This window comes from Notechis scutatus, chromosome 14 (assembly GCF_049901735.1).
Source record: "Notechis scutatus isolate UNSWTSFEM ecotype Mainland chromosome 14, rNotScu1.2, whole genome shotgun sequence".
Classification (NCBI taxonomy): Eukaryota; Metazoa; Chordata; class Lepidosauria; order Squamata; family Elapidae; genus Notechis; species Notechis scutatus.
The window spans coordinates 3557053-3582628 of record NC_142022.1 but is presented as its reverse complement, the minus strand read 5'-3'; the positions used below and the strand labels follow the sequence as shown (position 1 = coordinate 3582628).

General features: G+C 48.1%; 2 protein-coding genes across 2 annotated transcripts; both read left to right on the top strand.

Annotated features, from left to right (window-relative positions):
* Positions 1–2326: 2326 nt before the first annotated feature.
* Positions 2327–7052, top strand: ARL2 (ARF like GTPase 2). The gene is made up of 5 exons (XM_026685400.2): positions 2327–2478; positions 3509–3619; positions 3713–3875; positions 5395–5475; positions 6527–7052. Exons 1-5 carry the CDS (start codon positions 2414–2416, stop codon positions 6659–6661), a joined length of 555 nt encoding a protein of 184 aa, XP_026541185.1. The 5' UTR covers positions 2327–2413; the 3' UTR covers positions 6662–7052.
* A 2142-nt stretch (positions 7053–9194) lies between these two features.
* Positions 9195–24351, top strand: SNX15 (sorting nexin 15). The gene is made up of 8 exons (XM_087943760.1): positions 9195–9383; positions 10048–10083; positions 17275–17395; positions 18862–18977; positions 19810–20002; positions 21006–21158; positions 23140–23403; positions 24092–24351. The coding sequence occupies exons 1-8, from the start codon at positions 9285–9287 to the stop codon at positions 24196–24198; spliced, it is 1089 nt and encodes a 362-aa protein (XP_087799886.1). The 5' UTR covers positions 9195–9284; the 3' UTR covers positions 24199–24351.
* The last annotated feature ends 1225 nt before the right edge of the window (positions 24352–25576 follow it).

Genomic DNA, 25576 nt, shown 5'->3' with positions numbered 1-25576 from the left:
TTTGCTCCTCCTTTATGTCTTATGGGAGGGGCCAATCACCTCCAAGTCTTACTCCTGAGTCGCCCCTTTTGTCTTAACTGTTCTTGGCTTCTGGCAGCTCTGCGCATGTGCACACTGGGAACAGGCTCCCGCTGCTCCTCTGCCTCGCTGATGTCAGATTCTGGAGGCTCCGGAGTCAGCACCCCACTCTCAGATGGCCCTGGCCCCATCTCTTGTCAAACGCAGGACCATCGTCCGAGTCATCCCTAGACTCCGGAACTGGACCATGTTCCTCCCCACTGTCCCACTCTGCTGCCGGCTCTGCAGGCCGACCACAACAAAACCCATGCACTTAAATGGAAGTTTCCAAAGACCCTGTCGCCAAATGTCAAAAGAAGGGAGTCTGAGCATGTGCAGATGTCTCAAATCAACTCAAATCCCAAAAGCTAAGCCTTGCAGAAGGACAGGGGAAATTTCCACACAATTTAATTGCAGTTGCTTTAGAAATAGAAATGGTGGGGTGCATTTAGCCCAGGATTCTCCAAACTTGACAACTGTGATGACCTGTAGGGTCTCAAAAATAACACAAAAACTAAAACATGAGTCAAGGTCTTGCAATGCCTTCAACTTAGCTTTGCTGTTTTATTAGTCACAGTTTAAATTCAAAAAAGTAGATAATGAAGTAAAAGGAAACCGTATTGACGAGAGTTCCAAGGCAAACCAAGATAATTAATCACACATTCCAGGAAGATAACCGAAGAAATAAAGATAAAGATAAAAAATAAAAATAAGATAGAAATAAAGATAAAGATAGAAATAAAGATAAAGCTCATCCAAGGAAAACACTAATTTGTCTCCAGCGTCTGTTAGCACACAGGTCCAAACTCTAATGCAAATCACATACCTGCAACCCATGAAGAGGATCATGGCCCTCTCCTCCCGAGTAGACCACATTTTCCCTGATCCTCTCCCCTGCCCCTAGTGGAGAGGGATGGGCCTGGGTCCTCCTCTGACTGCTCAGCGGGCCTCTGCCCTTCCCCAGCCTCCTCCACCACCTCTGGAGCCACACTACCGCTCCCTGTTGGCTGTTCCTCCTCTTCCTCAGAGTCCGACTCTACCAAGGGCATGACAACGATGTTAAGGCACTTGTGGACTTCAACTCCCAGAATTCCCCAGCCAGCTTGGGGTTCTGCATTCCATGTATGCAGTCCATGATGACTGGGGAATTCTGGGAGTTGAAATCCACAAGTCTTAATAAGTTGCCAAGTTTGGAGATGGCTGATTTTTAGTCAATGAAATATGAAGATCTGATTTGCAATTGTGTGATTTTTAAATGTAAACCAACTTGGATACCTTTTCTGAGCAATTTCATCAACGGACATCTCTTTTTGCTTATTTTGCATTAAATAAACATTATAAAAAGTGAATTGAGACAAATTGACAAGTTTTTTTCTTCCTAATTTCTTATGGTCTCTTCCATCCGGCAAAAAAAAATAAATCTTTTTAAACTCTCAATGCAACAGTACGTATCTCTTTAAAGTTTCGCTGATCTACATTGCGGTAGCTTTAACAATCCTCCCACTTGGCGATTCGTCTTCTTTACCCGGAAGGGGGCGGGACTGGTCGTTGAATGGCCACGGAAGCAAAAGGGGTGCGGTCCTACTTGAGGGCAGATTCGACTTCAGGTTCCTTTTGAAGTGAAAGCTGCATCGGCGGTGGAAAACCTGACTAAATCACTAAATATTCCACCCATTTGAAAATATCAAGTTAATTTTTCTAAGTAGACCAAAAACTTTCAAACACCCAGGCAATATTCACACAAATTATGCATAACTGCTCTCTCAAAGTCTAGGTTCTTCTGCTTGTGTGTGTGTGTGGGGGGGGAGGGTTGGACTAGAAGACCTCTAAGGTTCCTTTGTTATTTTGTTAAATCTCTTTGCTGCCATCTACACAAAGTCTCTATAGTTATATTACTCTATAATTGTATAGATGCACACAATTGTTTTTTTAACCTTTATTGAAATTTTGAAACATTAAAATACAAATAAATTTAAAAATTAGATGCACACAATTGTATAGATGCAACTGTATATACACAATTGTATAGAGGTACACACAGTTGTGTGGAGACGTTGTGCAGATGGCAGCAAAGAGATTTAACAAAATAACAAAGGGACCTTAGAGGTCTTCTAGTGGGCATTTATGCAATTGCTTCACACCAAGTCCCTTCGCTGCCATGTCAGGAACCAGCAGAATTGCGATTGAGAGCCGGAAGTATATAAATTACACATCCCCCCCGCCACCCTTGATGGTCTTCTCCAAGCCGGGACCGCCCCCCGGCCTTTCTGATTGGCGGAGGCGGAGTTCTGAGGGGCGGGGCCGCGCGCGGTATCCCGGCGGTGGGCAGAGCGCGGGCAGAGCTTCCGCGCGGGCGATGGGGCTGCTGAGCATCTTGAAGAAGATGCGGCAAAAGGAGCGGGAGCTGCGGCTGCTGATGCTGTATCCTTCCGCGAGGAAAAAAGGAACAATGGGCGGGGGGAGAAACCGGGATTTGGGGGGGGGGGAGCTGGGAAAGGCGGGGGGGCGCCCCTGACTTGGCATCCCAGGAAAGAGGAGCTGCTTCGGCCTGCGCTCCCTCCCCAGGCAGCGTTTCCCATTTCTCAACTCGCCTGGTCGAGAGTGCCCCTGTGCATGGACAGAGTGCTTTGGGCTCCATCTCTGCATGCTCTGGGCTTCCCAGGCACGCTTGCCCTTAAGTTTAGGGGAGGAGAAGTGCTTGGGGGGGAGGACCTTCATCCCTGGAAGCTTTCCAAAAGAGACTGGAGTGCCACTTGTCAGAAAGGGTGTAGGGTCTCCTGCTTGGGTGGGCGAGGGGTTGGACTAGATGACCTACAGAGTCCCTTCCAACTCTTTATCTGTTATTATTCTGTTATTCAGAAATTGTGGGAGCTTCATCCCTGGAGGCTTTCAAGAAAAGACTGAAATGCCACCTGTCAGAAATGGTGTAGGGTCTACTGCTTGGGGAATGGGGTTGGACTAGATGACCTCCAAGATCCCTTCCAACTCTTAATCTGTTAATAAAAGGTGGAGGTAGGGTCTCCTGTTTGGGCAGGGTTGGACTAGATGACCTACAAGATCCCTTCCAACTCTGTTATTCTGTTAATAAATGGTGTAGGGTCTCCTGCTTGGATGGGGGAGGGGTCGGACTAGATGACCTCCAAGGCCCCTTCCAACTCCGTTAATCTGTTATCATTCTGTTATTCAGAAATTGTGGGAGCTTCATCCCTGGAGACTTTCAAGAAAAGACTGGCCTGCCATCTTGTCAGAAATGGTGCAAGGTCTCCTGCTTGGGCAGTGGGGTTGGACTAGATGACCTCCCAGGTCCCTTCCAACTCTGTTATTCTGTTAGGGAGGCATGCATTTCCTTGCTCCGCAGCTTTCCTTTGCCAGGAGCTTGGCACATTCCTTTCCTGCTGCTCTGCTTTGAAACACCGTTGGCTTGTGGCCCTTGACTCGGTCCCACCCTGAGGGGCCTGGACAACGCCGGCAAAACCACCATCCTGAAAAAGTTCAATGGGGACGAGATCGACACCATCTCGCCCACGCTGGGCTTCAACATCAAGACCCTGGAGCACCGCGGGTGAGGATGCCGCCTCCTCTTCCTCTTCCCGGGGCCCTTTGGCCTGGCACTGCCACCTCCGCCATGCCTCTCTCTCTCTCTCCCCCCCCACAGGTTCAAGCTGAACATCTGGGACGTCGGCGGCCAGAAATCCCTGCGCTCCTACTGGCGCAACTATTTTGAGAGCACTGATGGGCTCATCTGGGTGGTGGACAGCGCCGACCACCAGCGGCTGGAGGACTGCAAGAAGGAGTTGCAGACCCTCCTGGTGGAAGAGGTGGGCAACCTCGTCAGGGGGAGGGGGAGGGAAGGGCCAGCTTCCTGTGGAATGGGAGGGGGCCATTGCAAGCCTTCCAGCATCTTGGAGGCCTCCACTCCCAGAATTCCTTGGCCGGGGCAGAGAATTATGGGGATTTTATGGCAGATTTCCCCAAAACATCTGGAGCCTCAACCGTGGGAACTTTGAAGAGGTTCCCACAATTCCTTGACTCCCAGTCGCTTCATAGATACAAATGTATAACCAGTTATTTATAACCAGTTTTATCTCGCAAAGATAGCGGGAGACGGGGAGTTCTCGTCCCACCTTAAGCACAAAAGCCAGCTAAGTGACTCTGGGCCAGTCCCTCTCTCTCAGCCCAGCCCACTTCACAGGGTTGTTGTGGGGAAAATAGGAAGAGGAAAATGTGTTGGGTATGTTTTCCACTTTGCGTTATTATTTGTAAAAAGAATAAAGGCGGTATACAAATAAATATCACAAAAATAATATTCTTGGCAATGTAGTCTCCGCCCCCGTGGTTTCCTCGTGGTCTCCCATCCAGTCCCTAACCAACTCCAGCATGGTGGAGCATCTGCCGAGAAGCCGTTGAGGAAACCTATTTGGGATTGTGCTGTATTTGTGGCCCAACCCAGCAAAAGGCTGGGAACTCTCTACCTTCTAGGCCAAGCTGGGGGATCCTGGGAGTTGAAGTCCCGCCCATCGTAAAGTTGAACCACGCTTCCCCGGCAACGCCTCCGCTCTCCTCCGTCCAGGGGAAGAATTGGCCCGGCTGCCCCACCTCGGGTCCCGTTTCTTAGGACTGCAGTTCCCAAAATGGGCATTTGGGGTGCTGACCCCTGTTAGCTTCAGACAGCCGTTGAGGGTTCTGGTTTTCTGGCAGCCTGTGCAGGCGGCAGCGGAATCGGACACTGGGGAAGAACGGGGACCCATCCAGGAGTCTGGGGAGGGTCTGGACAAGGGTCCTGCATCCGATGCAGGGATGGGGCCAGGACCATCTGGGAGGTACGTGCTGCCTCCGGAGCCTTCGGAGTCTGGCAGCAGCGAGGCAGAGGAACCAGGGGAGCCTGTTCCCAGTGCGGGTGTGCACAGAACTTCTAGAAGGCAAGGGCAGCTGAGACAAAAGGAGCGACTCGGGAGTAAGGCTGGGAGGTGATTGCCCTTCCCCTAAGGGATAAAGGACAGGCAAAGGGGACGAAAGGAAGCAAAGTCGTTCGCTCGGTTCAGATTCAACCTTGAAGCTCTGTGTGGACTTGTACTTCGGTTGGTTTTTTACAGTTCATTTGGCACTTTAGTTGTTGGCAGCCATTCAAAGGAGAGAAAGGTGGGTGCTTATCTCGAGGGACTATTTGGGACTCATTACGGGCGGGGAATGAACATAATTCCCTGCGTTGAAATAAAACAAGAGTTGTTTTAAGTGTGTGCTTGATTACGGTCTCAGGAAGCCTTTGCTCAGAACATTGGGTGGAACAAGAAGATTTCGGTCATTTGTGTTGGCTTTTCTCCCTCTTCCTCTGCACAGCGCTTGGCCGGGGCCACGCTTCTCATCTTTGCCAATAAGCAGGACCTGCCAGGTGCGTTAAGTCCCAGCGCCATCCAGGAGGTAAGGACCAGGGTTGTTTGTGTATTTATTTATTGAATTATTTTGCTTCCACCACCACCACTCCCGGCTTCTCGCTGCAAGGGCAGCCACCATTTTACGACTTTTCTTGCCACCTTCGTTAAGTGAATCTGGCTTTTCCCCCATTGACTTCACTTGTCCGATGTTTGCAGAAGGGGATCGCACAACCTTGGGACACAGCAACCATCATAAATGTGAGTCAGTTGCCGAGTGTAGCAAGGACTACTACATTTCTTCTTTTTTTTAAAAACGTACTTTATTCAACTTCCAGAACACAAGTGGAATGATTTTTAAAAAGCAAGATGAGGTGTGATATAGCAATGTAAATTAAATTGCAATTTGACAAGGTAATTGTATGCACATGAACACACACATTGTTGATACGTGAACAATATAGTTTAATATGTTTATATTGCTAAATTGCGGTTCAGTTTTTTATTACTGGTGTGGTGAAGAAGAAAAAAACACAGAACAAAAAAAATAACTCCAGTGTTCTGACCCAGCTCCCCAAACATGACCAACCCTCAGAAGTTAACTCAAAAGATTCCTTTATTAGGAGCCCCGGCAAAAAAAAAATTTTCTCTCTCACCGCAGGCTAACAAGTCAGTCTGGCAGGGAGATGAATAGTTGTCTGCCACCCCTATTCGTCTCCGCCCCCCACTGCCTTTGATCCCAGAGCTTGGGTGGGGCTTCACCAGCAGAACAGTGGCTCTTCCGTCCCAAGGACCGGCCCATAGATTTCCACTGCTCTCCTCTCCTCTGACTTCTGTCAGGCACTGGACCCAGCTGTTCCTCCTCTTCCTCATCAGCCCCCTCCAGACCTGGGGGCTATTGACTCTCCATCTGAGGGCTGATGGACGGCCCAGGCTCCGCCTCCGTCTGATGCTCTGACTTCCACACCTCCTCCTCCTCCTCCTCCTCTCATTCAGCTGCTGGAGGGCCAGCAGCCCACAGGCCACAACAGTCCAGAGAATAGGGGGGACCCTTGCACGGAAGGGGGATTTTCTGATTTTTCTCTTTGCTTCCTCCCCAGGCCCTGGGCCTCGACAGCATCCAGACCCACCATTGGTGCATCCGAGGTTGCAGTGCTTACACCGGGGAAAATCTACTGGCGGGCATCGATTGGCTGTTGGATGACATCTCAAGCCGGATATTCACCGCAGATTGAGAGGATCTAAGAGTGTTTTTCAATCTTGGCCGCTGGAAGATGGGTGGACTTCAACTCCCAGAATTCCCCAGACAGCTGTCTGGGGAATTCTGGGGGTTGAAGTCCACCCATCTTCCAGCGGCCAAGATTGAAAAACACTGATTCAGAGACTGTATTTTGACCACTGCTTAAAGGCCCATCTTTGTCCCTGGATCTGGGTCCATCTTTGAAGCAACGTCCAGTGCAAAAATCGGTGTTTGCATCTGTATTTGGTGTGGCCTGTGGCATCAATCCTGTGGCTGGGGGGGCCGGGTGGGGGGGCCAGAAATCCACTGGTCTTTTATTATCTTCACTTCTCCACACAGGATTGTGTTAAGAGCACACCAATAAAGCTGTGGCTGTTTTAAAGAGAGTCAGGTGATTTTGGAGTCAGCTTGTGTGTGGCTGGAGTCTGTTCACTCCTGTTCTGGGTTCAAGGTTTGCACATGCTAAAGCAGGTTTAGCTGTATTCCCACAACTGGTTTGGGAGGGATTAGATTCATGCTCCTAAAAACTTGGTTGTTTCTTAAGTCGGTTAGTTTGTTTCGTGGTTAGGCCCCTGATTGCAAAGCTGGCCTGTTTTTTTTCTAGTCTAAAAATGAGTTTGTTTAACCATATTGGGCTAAGCATCCTTGGGGGGGGGGAAAAAGGAAGCCGACCTATGTTTAGGAGGGCGAGGCTAAAACTTTAAACCAAACAAAACAATTTTTTTTGAACCAGAAAAATTTCTGGGAACAGCTTCTGCGCTTAGAATTTCATCCACATCAACCAGCTGACCAGTTTGTTTATTTTTTTTTTTAATTTGAATCTGAAGGCCTGCATGTGTGTTTCATTATTTGCTTTATTTATGGTTGTAAAATAATCTTTTTTCCATGTTGCGTAACTGTCCCCCGTCCCCAGGTTCATAAGAACATTGAAATAACCGTAATCCTACTTTGGAGAGGGAAGCAAATCTGCTTATTAAATCCCAGAAACAGGAAAACATATTTTCGATTTCGAAAGTTTTTCCCCGCATCTCTAATAAAAGAGGGGTTGGAACAGATAAGCTTTTTCCAGCTTGGCAATCTCTTAGATGGGTGTATCTCAACTTCGATCCCTTAAAGATGGGTGGACTTCAACTCCCAGAATTCCCCAGCCAGCATGGGGTGACCCACCTCTTCCATGGTGGGTTTGGCATACAGATAGTCCTCAACTTACAACAATTCATATAGTGACCGTTCCAAGTTAAAACGACACTGGGAAAATGACTTATAACCGTTTTCCACACTTACGATCGCTGCAGCCTCCCTATGGTCATATGATCAAAACTTGGATGCTGGCCACTGACTCATATTTACGACGGTTACAGACTGTGTCCCGTGGTTATGTGATCCCTGACAAGCAAAGCCAGTGAGGAATCCAGGTTTCCCTTTAACAATCTTGTTATACTAATCGAACAACTGCAGTGATCCACTTAACCATGGTGGCAAGAAAGTGTCGTAAAACAGGGCAAATGAAGCTCATTAACCAACTGTCTCACTTAACGATAGAAGGTTTGGGCTCCATGGCCGTAAACTGAGGATTCCTTGCATTTATTTATTTATTTTCAAGATTTGCACCCTGTCCCCCTTCCACAATTTTATATTATTCGTGTTTTCATTTTGGTTTGACCAATCTATATATATAAAAGTGAAATGCCACTCAGGCATCATCACAAAATCTCCAGAACTGTAAAGCCTACAAACTTGAAATTTGGCACTTAGCTTCTAGGGGCTCATTAAGAAAGCATTTTTCGAAATGTCCATCAGAGCATTAGTATTTCATATATTATCATTATTAACACGCTCTGATGCTAAGGAGTTCTACTCCCCCTCCCCACCTGAAAAGAAATCTGTTCCAAAGGCAAAACACAAGCAGAGGAGTTTCAGTTTCAGAGCACCAAGCAGCTTTAGGACAGAACAGTTGAGCTAAGCCACACCCAGGCTCCTTGCTGTCTCCTTGCTCGCACAGCAAATGCTGTTTCAATTTCCAAACAGCCCTCAACTCTCTCACACTGACAGGATGCTAGCCAGATGAATGTCGGTAGGCAGAGGCAGAATTCCCACCCACCCCTATTTTCCTCCCCAAAAACTAAGCCCGACCACATAGTTTCGTAGCGAAGCACGGGTGTAAGAGCTAGTTATAATTATAAACGCAAACATAAAAGAAAACAATCTGGACCATTCCTCCCCAGGTGAAAGTTTGAGAAACGCAGCTTGAGATGCTGGTGGGAAGCCCAATTTCCCAGATTCCTGACCCCGCTTTGGCATTTGGGGAGTGGTCCTTCTTTGCAAAGGTCCCCTGATGGGCGCCAGGTTGGAGAAAGAAAGCGATGAAATCCAGCCCTTGTTCGCTTTTGGCCCAAACGGGGATATTGCCCCCCGGTCCCTAAACGCCGAAGTCGCAGGATGGTCCTTTGTAGACGGTCCCTTGGATGGCGGCGAGAGGAAGGCATGGGTGCGCATGCGCCCTGCGGGAGGAGGCATTTTTTCCCCCCCGCCCCCCACCTCCGGCGGCGCGCGGACTTTCTCCTCTCCGGCCGCAGCCCTGGATTTAAAGGGGCCGCGTCGCCGAAAAAGCCGCCGGGATGTCCCGCCGGGCGAAGGAGGAGTTCCAGCGCTCCTACGCGGTCAGCGACCCCCGCAGCCACCCCAAAGGCTACACGGAATACAAAGTCACGGCCAAAGTGAGGAAAAGGGGTTGCATTAGCAGGCAGGGCGAGGGAGGGAGGACCTCGCTTTGCCCCCAGACCCCAAGCCCGTACAAAATGCGGGTGCAGCCAGAGAAGCAAAGGAGGGAGTTTCCAGGAGCATGTGCAGAGAGCCGGGGAAGGCGCTGGTTCCCCTTCTGCGTTTATTATTTTTATTTTATTTTTTTATTTATTTTTGCAAAAGGGGTTGGGGGGCTGCTTCAATAAATGACAGAATCACAGAGGGGGAAGGAAACCTTGCCGGCCTTTCAGTCCAAGCCCCTGCTCAAGCAGGGCCCTCCCCCTCCCCACTCCCTCCCCAGCCTGTCCCTTGGCGGAGGAGTGGGTGTGTAATGCAGTTGCCGGGCGGTGCAATTGGGGGCTGCCAGTGGATGGGTCTGGAGGGGAGATTGGGGGTGGGCTGGGAATCTCTGCCCCCAGGCTGCAATTGCTGCCCCCCCCCCAGAGAACATCTGGACAGGCAGGAGGGAGCTGGCCTTGAGCTGGCATCCTGCTCTGCCCTCCCCCTGGAGTCGGATGGCACCTCTGCCATTCCTGGCATTCCCCGGCCATCAGGGAGGGCAAAAACTTGGCCAGGCCCCGATTTTTAACTTTTTTGTCGTTTCTCTCTTAACTTTTTTGTTTCTCTCTTTCCTTCCAGTTTGTCTCAAAGGCGAACCCAGATGATACCAAGGAGGTACGTAGACGCTGTCAAGGGAAGGGAGGAGAAACCTTTCAGAACAGAACAGAATAACAGAGCGGGGAGGGACCTTGGAGATCATCCAGTCCAACCCCCTGCTCAAGCAGGAGATCATACCATTTCAGACAAGAGGCTGTCCAGTCTCTTCTTAAAAACTTCCAGTGTTGGAGCATCCACAACTTCTGGAGGGAAGCTGTTCCACTGATTAATTGTTCTCACTATTAGGAAATTTCTCCTTAGTTCTAAGTTGCTTCTCTCCTTCATTAATTTCCACCCATTGCTTCTTGTTCTACTCTCAGGTGCTTTGGAGAATAGCTTGACCCCCTCTTCTTCTTTGGGGCAGCCCCTCAAATATTGGAAGACAGCTATCATGCCCCCCCAGTCCTTTTTTTCATCAAACTAGACCCATGATGGCAAACCTATGGCATGCATGCCACAGGTAGTGCACAGAGCCATTTGTGCAGGCACGCGAGTCCTAGGCAAATTGACCTCACTGCGCATGCGCGCGCCTCCCAGCTGATTTCCAGGCCTTTTTCGCCCTGCTAAAGACTTGAGGAAAGCCTCTGCAGGCTTTGCAGGCGAAAAATAGGCCCGTTTTGTCACTTCTGGTATTTCCAGAAATACCGGAAGTGACAAAACGGGCCCATTTTTCGACCTGCAAAGCCTGCAGAGGCGTCCTTCAAGCCTCTGGCAGGCCGAAAAAGGCCTCAAACACGCCAAAATCAGCTGGGAGGCGCAATGCAGGTAAGGGGGCGGCGTGGGGGGAATCACGCACACATACACAAGGGGGGGGGGGTGCGCATTGCCTTCTGGGTGCTGGCAGGCAAGTGCGCAAGTGCAAGAGCACATGTAATTTGTGGCACAGGAGCCCAAAAAGATTAGCCACCACTGAAGTAGACCTACCCAGTTCCTGCAACCGAACATCGTATGTTTTAGCTTCCAGTCCCCTCATCACCTTTGTTGCTCTTCTCTGCACTCTTTGCGGCGTCTCAACATCTTTTTTACATCGTGGCGACCAAAACTGGGTGCAACATTCTAAGTGTGGCCTTACCAAGGCCATTATAAAGTGACATGAACACTTGACGTGATCTTGATTCTATTTCTCTGTTTATGCAGCCTACGTTGGTTTCTTTGGCAGCTGCAGCACATGGCTGGCTCGTATTTAAGTGATCGTCCACTAGGCCTCTAAGATCCCTCTCACTGTTACTACTAATGAGCCTGATACCATCTATCACAAGGGTCTTCAAACTTGGCAAGTTTAAGATTTGTGGACTTCAACTCCCAGAATTCCTAAGCTAACATGACTAGAGGAGGAATTCTGGGAGTGGAAGTCCACAAGTCTTAAAGTTGTCAAGTTTGAAGATCCCTGATCTATCATCTATGTATCATCTCTCTCTTTCTCCATACCTACCTACCTATTTACCTATCTATCAATCTATCATCTATGTATGTATATACACTGCTCAAAAAAATAAAGGGAACACTTAAACAACACAATGTAACTCCAAGTCAATCACACTTCTGTGAAATCAAACTGTCCCCTTAGGTAGCAACTTTGATTGACAATCAATTTTACATGCTGTTGTGCAAATGGAATAGACAACAGGTGGAAAGCAGAGGCAGTTAGCAAGACATCCCCAATAAAGGAGTGGTTCTGCAGACCACAGTCCACTTCTCAGTTCCTATGCTTTCTGGCTGATGGTTTGGTCACTTTTGAATGCTGGCGGTGCTCTCACTCTAGTGGTAGCATGAGACAGAGTCTACAACCCACACAAGTGGCTCAGGTAGTGCAGCTCATCCAGGATGGCACATCAATGCGAGCTGTGGCAAGAAGGTTTGCTGTGTCTGTCAGCGTAGTGTCCAGAGCATGGAGGCGCTACCAGGAGACAGGCCAGTACATCAGGAGACGTAGAGGAGGCCGTAGGAGGGCAACAACCCAGCATCAGGACCACTACCTCTGCCTTTGTGCAAGGAGGGACAGGAGGAGCACTGCCAGAGCCCTGCAAAATGACCTCCAGCGGGCCACAAATGTGCATGTGGCTGCTCAAACGGTCAGAAACAGACTCCATGAGGGTGGTATGAGGGCCCGACGTCCACAGGTGGGGGTTGTGCTTACAGCCCAACACCATGCAGGACATTTGGCATTTGCCAGAGAACACCAAGATTGGCAAATTTGCCACTGGCGCCCTGTGCTCTTCACAGATGAAAGCAGGTGCACACTGAGCACATGTGACAGACGTGACAGGGTCTGGAAACGCCGTGGAGAACGTTCTGCTGCCTGCAACATCCTCCAGCATGACCGGTTTGGCAGTGGGTCAGTAATGGTGTGGGGTGGCATTTCTTTAGGGGGCCGCACAGCCCTCCATGTGCTCGCCAGAGGTAGCCTGACTGCCATTAGGTACCGAGATGAGATCCTCAGACCGCTTGTGAGACCATATGCTGGTGCGGTTGGCCCTGGGTTCCTCCTAATGCAGGACAATGCTAGACCTCATGTGGCTGGAGTGTGTCAGCAGTTCCTGCAAGACGAAGGCATTGATGCTATGGACTGGCCCGCCTGTTCCCCAGACCTGAATCCAATTGAGCACATCTGGGACATCACGTCTCGCTCCATCCACCAATGCCACGTTGCACCACAGACTGTCCAGGAGTTGGGGGATGCTTTAGTCCAGGTGTGGGAGGAGATCCCTCAGGAGACCATCTGCCACCTCATCAGGAGCATGCCCAGGCATTGTAGGGAGATCATAGAGGCACGTGGAGGCCGCACACATACTGAGCCTCATTTTGACTTGTTTTAAGGACATTACATCAAAGTTGGATCACCCTGTAGTGTTTTTTTCCACTTTAATTTTGAGTGTAATTCCAAATCCAGACCTCCATGGGTTGCTAAATTCGATTTCCACTAATAATTTTTGTGTGATTTTGTTGTCAGCACATTCAACTATGTAATGAACAAAGTATTTAATGAGAATATTTCATTCATTCAGATCTAGGATGTCTTATTTTTGTGTTCCCTTTATTTTTTGGATCTATCTATGTCTATCTGTCTGTCTGTCTATCTATCTATCTATCTATCTATCTATCTATCTATCTATCTATCTATCTATCTATCTATCTATGCATCTATCTACCATCTATCACAAGGGTCTTCAAACTTGACAGCTTTAAGATCTGTGGACTTCAACTCCCAGAATTCCTGAGCTAACATGACTGGAGGAGGAGGAATTCTGGGAGTGGAAGTCCACAAGTCAAGTTTGAAGTCCCCTGATCTATACTGTACTTACGCATTTTGTTTTTCTTGCCTGTTTTTCCCACAACACGCTGTCCCAAGATGTGGGGGTGGGCTGGTGCAAGAGCTTAGCGGCTGGGTTCGTAGCAGCAGCCTTTTCCAGGGTTTGGCCAATGCCTGGTGGTGCCAATTCTCCAAGGACACTGACCCCGGTCAGTTGCAAATCTCTGTTGCAGCAACACACCCGGCTCAACTTAATAATATGAATCTTGGTTTACATAAACAGGCAGTCCTCGCCATATAACCACAATCAAGCCCAAATTTTCCCTTGCTAAGTGAGACCTATTAGAGGAGCAAGAAAGAGAAAAGCAGATTTTTTACAGGGAAACAAAAAGTCAAGTGAATGTGAGCAAGAATCATGCATTCTAAGAACAAAGCGGTTATTCTCCTCATAGGAGATATTTCCTCTGCAGATTGCCACAGAATAAATACACTTAGTAGTTAATTTGCTGGGTTTATCTGCCACTAAGGAAGCATGTAGTGGGCTTCTCCCTTTTCTACATTCTAGGATCATGTTCTGTGTTCAACTGACCCACAGAGGAAGGCAACCAGTGGTATGGTTCCCTTCAGAAGTAGTAGGTGCTCCGTCACTGGAGGCTTTCAATAAGAGATTAGACAGCCATTTGTCTACAATGGTATAGGGTCTTCTGCTTGAGCAAGGGGTTCGACTAGAAGACCTCCAAGGTCCCTTCCAGTTCTATTATTCTGTTCTGTTATTCTCTCTGTGATCACATGTATGTGTCCCTTCAAGCCCAAAGAACGTCTGGAATAGTATAGAGACGGGGTGGACTAAGAGACGGTGGCAGCCAAAAAAGCCAATGCAATCCTAAATTGCATTAACAGAGGGATGCAATCAAGCTCAAGGGAGCTACTAATACCACTCTGTAAAGCCTGAGTAAGGCCACACCTAGAGTCCTGCATCCAGTTTTGGTCACCACAGTATAAAAAAGACATTGAGACTCTAGAAAAAGTGCAGAGAAGAGCAACCAGGATGATTAGGGGACTGGAGGCTCAAACATACGACGAACGGTTGCAGGAACTGGGCCTGGCTAGTCTAGGGAAGAGAAGGACCAGGGATGACAGGATAGCGTCTTCCAATATTTGAGGGGCTGCCACAGAGAGGAGAAAGGGGTCAAGCTATTCTCCAAGGCACCTGAAGGCCAGACAAGGAAGAATGGATGGAAATTGACCAGGGAGAGATTCAACCTGGAAATGAGTAATTTTCTGGCCATGAGAACTATCAACCCATGGAACAGAAGTTGCCTTCAAAAGTTGTGGAAGCTTCATCACTGGAAGCTTTCAAGAAGAGACTCGGCTGCCCTCTGTCAGAAATGGCGTAGGGTCTCCTGCTTGGGTGGTGGGTTGGACTAGATGACCTACAAGGTCCCTTCCAACTCTCTTAATCTGTGATTGATTTACTTCTAAAGCCCAGGGTTGGGATCCAACCGGTATAACTACCGGTTCGGTGATTCTACATTTTGCTGCGGATGTGTGTATATCGTCGTCATCTAGCTGCCTGGGCAGCTGAGCAGCACTGTGCGCAGGTGCGCAGCGGTTGAAAAAGCCCTTTTTTCCTGCTTTTTGAACTGCAGCTGTGTCGTGCAAAGCAGCTGTGGTTGAAAACGCAGGAAATAAAGGTCAGGTAAGAGCCCGGATGGGCGGGTGGGCCAAAACAGCAGCAGACATAGAACTGGTTCTATGTATGCTCTCTGTTTGCTGCTTTTCAGAGCAACCAGTTCTACAGAAGTGGACAGAACCAATAGTATCCCACCCCTGCTAAAGCCCCTTCTAACCATATTATTCTTTTTCTTCCATCACAACAACCCTGTGAGGTAGATTGTCGAAAGGGAGGTTCTATACCTAAGGGTGTGTGTGTAGACATGAGGTCTCCCCGAAGCACAATAGTGATTTTTCTCAATCTTAGCAAGTTTTATTTTATTATATTATTATTTTTATTTATTTATTTATTTATTTATTTTTGTCAATTGCTTACAAAATAATAGGCATAAGTAAAAACATAGTTATGAATACATAGATACATATAAGAAAAATAAAAAATAAAAATAAAAGACACAATAGGACAGGGACGGTAGGCATGGTTGGTGCGCTTATGCACGCCCCCTACACACCTCTTAGGAAAGGGGTGAGGTCAATAGTAGACAGTCTAAGGTTAAAGTTTTTGGGGTTTGGGGAAGAAACCACAGGGTCAGGTAGAGTATTCCAGACATTGACCGCTCTGTGGCTGAAGTCGTATTTCCTGCAGTCAAGTTTGGTGTGGTTAACCTTGAGTTTGTATCTATTGTTTGCTCTTGTATTGTTATGGTTGAAGCTGAAGTATTCATTGACAGGTAGGACATTACAATGTATGATTTTATATACTATACTTAGATCGGACCGAAGGCGGCATAGTTCTAGGTTTTCTAGGTCTAGAATTTCAAGTCTGGTGACATAAGGAATTCTGCAAAGAGTAGAGGAGCGGAGAACTCTTCTTGTGAAATATTTCTGGACTTTCTCAGTTGTATTAATATCAGAGACATAATGTGGGTTCCAGACTGATGAACTGTATTTGAGTATTGGTCTAGCAAATGTTTTGTATGCTCTAGTTAGTAGTGTAATATTACCAGAGAAGAAGCTACGCAGGATTAGGTTAACAACTCTTAATGCCTTTTTGGCTATGTAGTTACAGTGGGCTCTAGCACTTAGGTCATTAGAGATGAATACTCCAAGGTCCTTGACAGAGTTTGGATCATCAACAAGGTCTTGACTATGCAGCCTGTATTTTATTTTCTGATTATTATTTTTTTGCCAATATGTAAGACAGAGCATTTATTTGTTGAGATTTGAAGTTGCCATTTGATTGACCATTCTGATACATAGTCAAGGTCTTTTTGAAGGGTAGCAGTATTGTCTGTGGTATTGAACAGCTTTACATCATCAGCGAAGAGAAGGCAATTGCTCTTAATATGATCACAGAGGTCATTTATGTAGAGTATGAAGAGAGTTGGTCCTAGAACACTGCCTTGGGGGACACCACTGTTGACAGGTACAGAATTTGATAGGACGCTCCCAATTTTGACCATTTGTTGTCTGTTTGACAGGAATGCTTCTATCCAGTTATGCAGATGTCCAGAGATACCGTAAGATTTTAGTTTTAGGAGTAGTTTGTCGTGTACCACTGAATCAAAGGCTTTACAAAAGTCTATGTAGATTGCGTCTATTGCTTTGCCCTGATCGAGTTGTGTAGTCCATGTGTTTTTGCAGTGTAAGAGTTGCAGATTACAGGATAGTTTTTTCCTGAAACCAGATTGTTTATTGGAGAGTAGGTTGTTTGTCTCTAAGTGGAGGATGATGGATTGGTCAATAATTGATTCCATGACTTTACAGGTGACGCAGCATAAGGAGATTGGTCTGTAATTTTCAACTAGGCTGGGGTCTCCCTTTTTGAAGATGGGGATGACCGTGGCTAGTGACCATAGTTTTGGCAAGGAGCTGGTCTTGAAAGATTTTTCAAAGATTATGCTTAGAGGTTCGACTATGGCAGTGGAAGCTTTTTTAAGAAGTAGGCACATATTCCATCCGGTCCAATAGATAGGGTTGGTTTTAGATTGTGCAGTGCTATTTCAACAATGTCTTCTGTAAAATCGATATGTATTAGATCATTGTAGTTGTCTGTGGTTCGGCTAGGAAATAATGGGCATGAAGATTGTTGGACTTCAAGTCCCAGAATTCTCCAGCCAGCATGGCTGGCTGGAGAATTCTGGGAGTTGAAGTCCACCCACCTGAAGATTGCTAACATCTAGAAATACTGCACTACCCTTCTCCAAACACCTTCCGACATGCAAGGAGTCCCTGCTTGGAGAAAATGTAGCTCAGGCCACAAAATTCTCCTTCCCATCCCACAGATCGTGGTCTGGAAGAGATACAGCGACTTTAAGAAACTGCACACAGACCTGGCGTACACCCATCGCAATCTCTTCCGTCGCATGGAGGATTTCCCCGCTTTCCCGCGAGCCCAGGTCTTCGGTGAGTCCTCCAGTGACCCTTTGTCCAGTTTTGCAGCCCGGGAGTGGTGGGGGGGAATCACCAGATCTTTGTGTGTGCGTGTGTGTGTGTGTGTGTTCAACTCCCATTTCCCCCCAACCGGCTGTCTTCCTGGGGATTACAATGCCGCTAATCCCCAGCCATTAGGCATCTCTTAGGGTCTCCTGTTTGAGCGGAGGGTTGGATTGACCTCCAAAGCAGAGGTGGTCTTCAGCCGGTTCGGACCGGTTCTCAAGAACCAGTAGTGGAAATTTTGAGTAGTTGGGAGAACCGGCAAACGCCACTTCTGACTGGTCCCGCCAACTCCATCTATTCTCTGCCTCCCGAATCCCAGCTGATCGGCTGGGTCTCCTTTGGTTGCCTTGCACAGGAGAAGGGAGCTGGAAAGCAGGTTAGTGGGGTGGGGACGGAATGGGGATTTTGCAGTATCCTTCCCCTGCCACGCCCAATCAAGCCACGCCCACATAACCGGCAGTAAAAAAAAATTGAATCCCACCAGTGCTCCAGGGTCTCTTCCAACTTTTGCTATTCAGCATTCTGTAAATATTGATTAGGGTGTGTTAAGACTTCTTGAGATGATGTGCCAGTATCGGAGTATTATGAAGTAGCATATCAAGTCGGTCCGAGCTGCATGTAAAAGTGATTTTCATTTTATAAATCTTTACCCAGGAAGTTGCACCATTGTAGAAACATCCCCTTGGGATAGCAATAGCACTTAGACTTATAGAGCGCTTCACGGTGCTTTCCAGCCCTCTCTAAGTGGTCAGCCTATTTCCCCCCCATAATATGGGTCCTCATTTAACTGACATAGGAAGGACGAAAGGCTGAGTCAACCCTGAGCTGGTCAGGATCAAACTGTTGGCAGTGTGCAGAGTTAACCTGTAGTACCGCATTCTGGAAGGAGGGAGGGAGGGAGGGAGGGAGGGAAGGAAGGAAGGAAGGAAGGAAGGAAGGAAGGAAGGAAGGAAGGAAGGAAGGACTTAGACTTATATAGCGCTTCACAGTGCTTTTACAGCCCTCTCTAAGCGGTTTACAGAGTCAGCCTGTTGCCCCCAACAATCTGGGTCCTCATTTTACCCATCTTGGAAGGATGGAAGGACGAGTCAACCTTGAGCCTGGTGAGATTCAAACTGCCAAATTGCAGGCAGCCGGCAGGCAGCAGAAGTAGCCTGCAGTACTGTACTCTAACCACTGCGCCACCGAGGCTCTGAGGATAACTTCATTGGAAGATAACTACGGTATATAACAGTCTCAATCCAGGACTTTCCAGTTACACTTAGATAACAGTTTGCAGGATTCCCAGTTAGTTTCGGCCTCTTGGGAATTGCAATTCCCAACCCGTCTGGAGAATATCAAGGTGAAGAATGCTACTATATAGTCACATGTTTTGTATAAATTAAATTTAACCTATAAACTAGACTTAAACCTTGCTCCCAAATCTTGCATAGGCCGATTCGACCCCGAGGTGATCGAAGAGCGGAGGAAAGCAGCGGAAGATATGCTGCATTTCACCGTACACATCCCGGCCTTAAATAACAGCCCCCAGCTGAAGGAATTCTTCCGGGTACCTTCATTTATTTATTCTGCGTTTTATTTTGGAACAAGAGCCACGTTGGGGGGGGGGGGAAAGAGGGAGGGGGCCGACTGTGCGTTGCGCAATGGTGGCTTGCCAGGCTGGCTGTTCTGAGCCAGGTTTCACAAAATCAGGAAGCAGATTCCTCGTCCCGACAAAACCTCTTTTTATTAGGCTATAATGTGAATTCCTAGCCTCCACATCCAGCAAAGTCCCTGCAAACCGTCTTTCAAGAGTGAATTACGACCACAGACCTTTATCGGGCTTGGAGAGTTGCCAGGCCGATAGTTTCCAAGTCAGAGGTGGGAATTCAGCAGGTTCTGACCAGTTCTGGAGAGCTGGTAGTGGAAATTTTGAGTAGTTCAGAGAACCGGAAAATCCCACCTCTGACTGGCCCCACCCCATCTATGCTCCGCCTCCCATTGAGTCCCAGTTGATTGGCTGGGCCTCCTTTGATTGCCCTTCCCAGGAGAACGGAACTGGAAAGCAGGTTAGTGAGGTGGGGAGGGAATGGGGATTTTGCAGCCACGCCCACCAAGCCACGCCCACAGAACCCGTAGTAAAAATGTTTGAATCCCACCACTTTTCCAAGCACAACGCTGTACAAGGAAATACTTGGCAAAAAGAGCCTCTGAGAGTCACAAACAAATCTTCACACTAATTAAACGAACTAATAGCCTCCTGCAAACACCACTCCCCTTTCACTCTTTATTCCCTATGGGAGTAAGTCGAGGACTACCTACAGTTTTGACACCCCTTTGTGCCCAAATCCAGTAGAAGGCAAACTCAGCGACTCGGTTCCCTGGCTGCTGTGTCTTTTCAGGGCGGAGAGGGGCAGAGTTGTCCCAGGCACTTGGAGTCGCCATCGCTACCCCTCCCTCTCATCCCCGTGCCCGCGGCAGGAGTCGAACAGGGCGAGGAGGCTCTGGGGCTGGTTCAGGAGGATGGGCTGCTGGAGCCGAAGCCGGAGGCAGCCAATAAAGATGGTGTCGCTGAGGCCCAAATGGAGAACCAAGGTACCCCCTTAAGGCTCTTGATTCCAAAATGAGAAAGGATGAAAGTAGCATTTCCTTCCTTTTCCTCTTTTCTGTCTTCTTTCTTTCTCCTTCCTTTCTCCTTCCCCTCCTCCCCTCCTTCTCTCTTCCTTAATTCCTTTTCCTCTTTTCTGTCTTCTTTCTTTTTCCTTCCTTCTCTCCTTTCCTTCCCCTACCTTCCTTTTCTTTCCTTCATTGCTTTTCCTTTTTTTCTGCCTTCCTTCTTTCTCTATCTTCCTTCCCTCCCTCCTTCCTTTTCTCCTTTCCTTCCCCTTCCTTCTTTCTCTTTCCCTTCCTTCCTTTTTTCTGCCTTTCTTTCTCTTCCTTCCCCTTCCTCCCTTCCCTCCTTCTCTCTTCCTTTGTTCCTTTTCCTTTTTGCTGCCTTCCTTCTTTCTCTATCTTCCTTCCCTCCCTCCCTCCCTCCCTCCTCCTTCTCTCCTTCCCTTCCCCTTCCTCCCATCCCTCCTTCTTTCTTCCTTTATTTTCCTTTTTCTGCCTTCCTTCTTTCTCTATCCTTCCTCCCTCCTTCCTTCTTTTTCTCCTTCCTTCTTTCCTTCACCTTCCTTCCTTCCCTCTCCCTTCCTTTTTTCTGCCTTTCTTTCTCCTTCCTTCTCCCTTCCTTCCCCTCCCTCCCTCCTTCTCTCTTCCTTTGTTCCTTTTCCTTTTTTCTGCCTTCCTTCTTTCTCTATCTTCCTTCCTTCCCTCCCTCCTTCCTTCTTTTTCTCCTTCCTTTTCTCCTTTCCTTCCCCTTCCTTCCTTCTCTTTCCCTTCCTTCCTTTTCCTTTTTTCTGTCTTCTTTCTCTCTCTGGGGAATTCTGGGAGTTTAAGTCCACCCATCTTAAAAGTTGCCAACATTTTGGTCTGATGAATTGCATGCCTGCAGCCATTTGGGAACCTAATCTTAAGGTTCCATAATCTCCACCCAACATGGGAGTTTACTTAGAAGTTGTGCTTCTGCTTCTAGTGACCGATGCTTCTACCACAGAGGGGGCCTCTGATGCTGTGGGACGAGAGGAAGATCTAGATGCCCTCTTTGCCTTCCGGGAGGAAGAGGAGGAAGAAGCCAAGAATGACTCGCCTTCTCACTGCCTCTTATCGGTCCAAGAATTAGCCCTCTTTGACCCCTTCTCCAAAGAAGGTAGGTAGGAGATGAACGTCTCCTCCAGTGGCGAAATGCTACCGTTCAGCCCGGTTTACCCGAACCAGTAGCGGAAAAAGCTCCGACAATGAGAGGAGATCGGCCGTCCTACCGGCCCCTGAGCTTTTCTGTTCCTTATTCTCGCCTCAGCTGGTGCTTGGAAAGCTGCGCGCAATAGGTGCGTGCAAATGCATACGCGGGAAGTCTGCGATCATCGAACCGGTAGGGAAACTGATAGAATCCTACCACTGCTCCTCTCCATGCACAGCCATGGTGGCCTGTGAGCCAAGACACTGATAGGGGTGGAATCTCCCCATGGGGCATAGAACCCCAGGGCTGGAAGGGGCCTCAGAGGTCTTGTAGTCTAACCCCTGCTCAAGGCAGGAGACCTTCTACCATCTATTTTGGAAAGTCTCCGGTGATACGGAGCATCCAGAACTTCTGAAGGCAAAAGCCATTCCACTGGTTAATTGTTCTCGCTGTCAGGAAATTTCACTTTAGTTCTAGGTTGGATCTCACCGTGATAAGTTTCCATCCGATATTTTTTGTCCCAGCCTCAAGTGCTTTGGGGATTAAGTCTGGTCTGTGACAGCCCCTCAAGTGTGATGACCCAAAGGGGCGTGGCACAAGGGCAACACAGTCAGTTAACTAATGAGTCCCTTTATTAGCTCCAACTTTGCCCCCAAGGTCCTGGATACTTTCTGGCTGGAGAAAAACTCTCCCAGGAACAGCCTTGGGCTGCAGAGAATCAAGTCCAAAACGTGGTCAACAAAGTCAATACAAGATAAACTCGTGTTTGCTCCCAGAAAACACTGCTCTCAGCATGCATCTCTTTTAAACTCTCATCCCCAGCTGTGGTTAAGGAAGGGAATCAGGGCCTTTTCCTCCCCTGTAAGCCGTGCAACCCATGTTGCTCTCTTCTCTGTTCTTCCCTGTGCACCCTAGGATGAAGAGAAGGTGGGCCTGGGTCTTCCTCTGAACTCCATCTCCCTTGTTCTACCTCTCCCCTGCTCTGCCCAGCCGGACTTTGCCCTTCCCCAGTTTCCTCCACAGCCAACGGAGCCACACTCCCACTCTCTGTCGGCTGTTCGTCTTCCTCCTCGGATTCAGACTCCAACAGGGGCATGATACAAGTATTAGAAGTCATATCTATCATGTCCTCCCTCATTGTCTCTTTGTTAGACTAACCAGACTCTCCAAACATGGTCACTTTCAGACTTGTGGACTTCCAACTCCCAGAATTGGACTTCAACCATCCTGAATGGGGAATTCCTGGAAGTTGTAGACCACAAGTCTTAAAGCCACCAAGTTTGGAGACCTTGGACCAGACGTACCCAGTTCCCTTCAATCGTTCCTCATACGATTTAGCCTCCAGATCATTTATCATCTTTGTTGATCTTCTGGCCAGCTTCTTCTTTAAAACCGAATGAAAAACTGCTGGTGACCTTCTACCGCTGAGAGCATCTTAACTTACTGCACCTCTGTATGGTTCACCAGTTGCACAGGGGCAGATAGGACGGCGCTCCAGAGGGTGAACGTCATTGCCCCTCAGAGGATCATGGGTTGCCCCTCTCCCCTCTTTGGAAGAGCTTTACGGCTCTCGCTGACTTAAGAAAGGTCAAAACATTCTCACAGATCCTGGGCACACCTTTTTTTGAACTATTACCATCTGGCAGATGGTACCAGATAATAAAAACAAGGACAAACAGGCTGAAAAACAGCTTCTAACCCAGGGCAGTAACTCCACTGAATTCTATTGTAGAGTGCAATATTAATGCAATATCAGAAGTTTTCAAGTCAATTGTATAGAATGTGATGGATGTGTGTTTGGGTTTATTTTCATAGTCATCATGTACACTGAAGATAGTATTTAATTTCATTGTACGAGGTGCAATGACACTAAACTAAACTAAAACTTACACTTAAACTAAACTTTAGCCAGTTGAGCACCTGCCCATCCGTTCTTTTCCTTCCGGCCCAGCTTCTTCTACTGCCACCAGCCTCTCCCTTGGGGAAGGTCTGGCTTCTCTGGAGGCCTCAGAGACCAAACCAGAAGCCCTGCTCAGCGCGGACCCGACGCAGAAGCCCGAGGTAGAAAGTGCCTCCTCGTCGGATCCCGGCAGGTATCTGCCCCAGGCGATCGAGCGGATTCGGCAAGCCGTGTTGTGCGAAGCCTCCAGAGACTTCCAGGGGGCTTTTCACGGCTACCGCGGTGGAGTTGACTTGCTCCTTCAGGGTCTGCAAGGTAGGTTGAGTTTTTGGGGGCGGGGGGAGCAGGTGTCTTCGGCTTCTGGGATTTTTCCCAAAGTGGGGAGAGTTTGGTCCCTGAAGAGGGTGCCGTGTGATGACCCGGGACGAGGCCCGAAGGCCACACAGCCAGCGGAGAGTTCAAACTTCCCTTCCCTGTGCCTTGTGAAGAGGGGTGGGGCGCTGTCATCCCGAGTTGTTGGCCTGACCTCCAAGAAACCCACCCCCATTCAAATCATAAGTCTCTAGCCATATCTCAGAGAAAAGAAAACGGATTTATTAGAAGTGGACGTGTTGGCTGGATGCGGCCGATGCTAAAAGACACCCTTCATTTCCCCCTTGACCCTGGTCTTTCCCACGCCCCCTGGATGAATATTCTCCAATGGGACACATCCATAGCCAAGAGCCGTCAATCGTGCTCTCCAGTAATATTCTTGCGCGCCGACAATTTTGGGTTGCCAGGTCAGATATTTCTCTCTCTGGGCACAATGAGAATATATCTCTGCTGAACAAAACTCCGCAATGGCAACAGGAAGGGCATCCGGCCAGTAAACACTCTGCTCGCTCTATTCAGTTGCCCAGACTCCACCCCGCAAGGGATTATATGGGGGTTGTTAAAAGAGGAGGGTTCCAGGGTCCAAATGAGAGCCACCCAAATGGCATCCAATATGTCTTCCCGTTTGCAGGCGATCCAAACCCAGCCCGCAGGGAAGCGGTGAAGAAGAAGACTGCAGAATACCTTCAGAGGGCGGAAGAAATCTTCCAGCAACATTTGAAGCATCTGGAACTGTGACTCCCGATCCGCCGCGAACGCTTGTATTTATTTCTTGCTGCCAACAGACCCGGGTTTCAGGCTGACGGCTTTTCCAAGGCCGTTTTTGTTTTCCCATGTTGTAAAATAAGTTTGTACATTTTTTTTTCCCTCTTCCAAAGGACTGCAGCTGAATTCTTGGCTTTAGTTGTGCATTTTGGGCCTTTTCCAGTCCTCCATCCCTCAATCCCGGATTTGGAAAGTTAAACCCGGGTGAAAAATAATCTTGGGACCTCTTTTCCCCTTCGGAGAGGGCTGAGAAAGGGGGTTGGCCGAAAGGGCTTCGGTTCACGCAGGAGTTGGTCTGAATGCAGAATTCAGTTGATTCAACTCTCTACCGTGTTAAAACCTTAAAGCAGTGATGGCTAACCTTTTCAGCTTGGTGTGTCGAAAATCGGGAAAAAGTGTAGCCTTCCTCGGGTCGTGTGTCACTTCAAGAAATATCAATAATTTGGTTTATGACGGACTGGGCTGGGGTGATCACACAGGGCTGTGAAACTCGTCTCCCTGGTCTCAGGGCTGCAGGTGCAGGATGTGGGGATCGGAAGGCCATCTTACAGGGCTGTGAACCTCATGGATCTCCTTTCCTCCTGTAGCGTTCCTGAGGTAATGAAACTTGTCAATTTTATTTGCTGCCCATCTTACAGTTTAACGCAATTCGGTTGCCTTCCCCAAGTGTGTTGGGACACCCCCTGCCCAAATTCCAAGCTGTTCAATCTCTTTGAACATTATAACATGCTTGGTTCTCTCTCTCTCTCTTTTTTGGCCTGGGCCAAAAAAGTGGAATTCAGGACAATAATCCTTGAATTTCAAATCAAAGATCGGACGTGAAGGGAAAGTTTATTATTCAATGTGTCAGGATTCCAGCAATCGCCCTAATGAAATCATGATTCTCGAGTCAAACTTCAAAAAACTTCAAAGGATTTATTAGAGGCAACATACTGGCACTGCCCTGTATGAAGCGAACTCTGGCAGACATAATTTCCAGTCCCCTGTGACCCTGTTCCCCCCCCTCCCCCCGGGTGTGTCATAAATCACATTCTCCAATTAAGCACTTTCACGGGTTGGGTGTCATCAATCACATTCTCCAATTAAATATATTCAGGGCAAAATCTCTGGTAGTTACAGCCTTTTAAAGAGGAGAGTTGGATTATACTTCTGCTTCCAAACTGCTACATTGCTCTTCCAGATTTCCTCCCCCCTTTTTTTAATAGCAACTACTAGAAATATTTTATGAGTTGACATAATGGTGATTAGCCAGATTCATTTAAGAACCATGTTACTAATTTAACAACTCTGGTGATTCATATAACAACGATGGCAAGAAAGGCCATAAAATGGGGCAAAAACTTACTTCACC

Bases quoted from the DNA above. Each gene is read 5' to 3' on its own strand.
- SNX15 (XM_087943760.1), top strand. From the start codon at position 9,285: ATGTCCCGCCGGGCGAAGGAGGAGTTCCAGCGCTCCTACGCGGTCAGC. The intron at 20,003-21,005 runs GTACCCCCTTAA...CTTCTACCACAG, and splicing joins GGCCCAAATGGAGAACCAAG to AGGGGGCCTCTGATGCTGTG. The intron at 23,404-24,091 runs GTAGGTTGAGTT...TCCCGTTTGCAG, and splicing joins GCTCCTTCAGGGTCTGCAAG to GCGATCCAAACCCAGCCCGC.
- ARL2 (XM_026685400.2), top strand. From the start codon at position 2,414: ATGGGGCTGCTGAGCATCTTGAAGAAGATGCGGCAAAAGGAGCGGGAG. The intron at 2,479-3,508 runs GTATCCTTCCGC...TCCCACCCTGAG, and splicing joins GAGCTGCGGCTGCTGATGCT to GGGCCTGGACAACGCCGGCA. The intron at 3,620-3,712 runs GTGAGGATGCCG...CCCCCCCCACAG, and splicing joins AAGACCCTGGAGCACCGCGG to GTTCAAGCTGAACATCTGGG.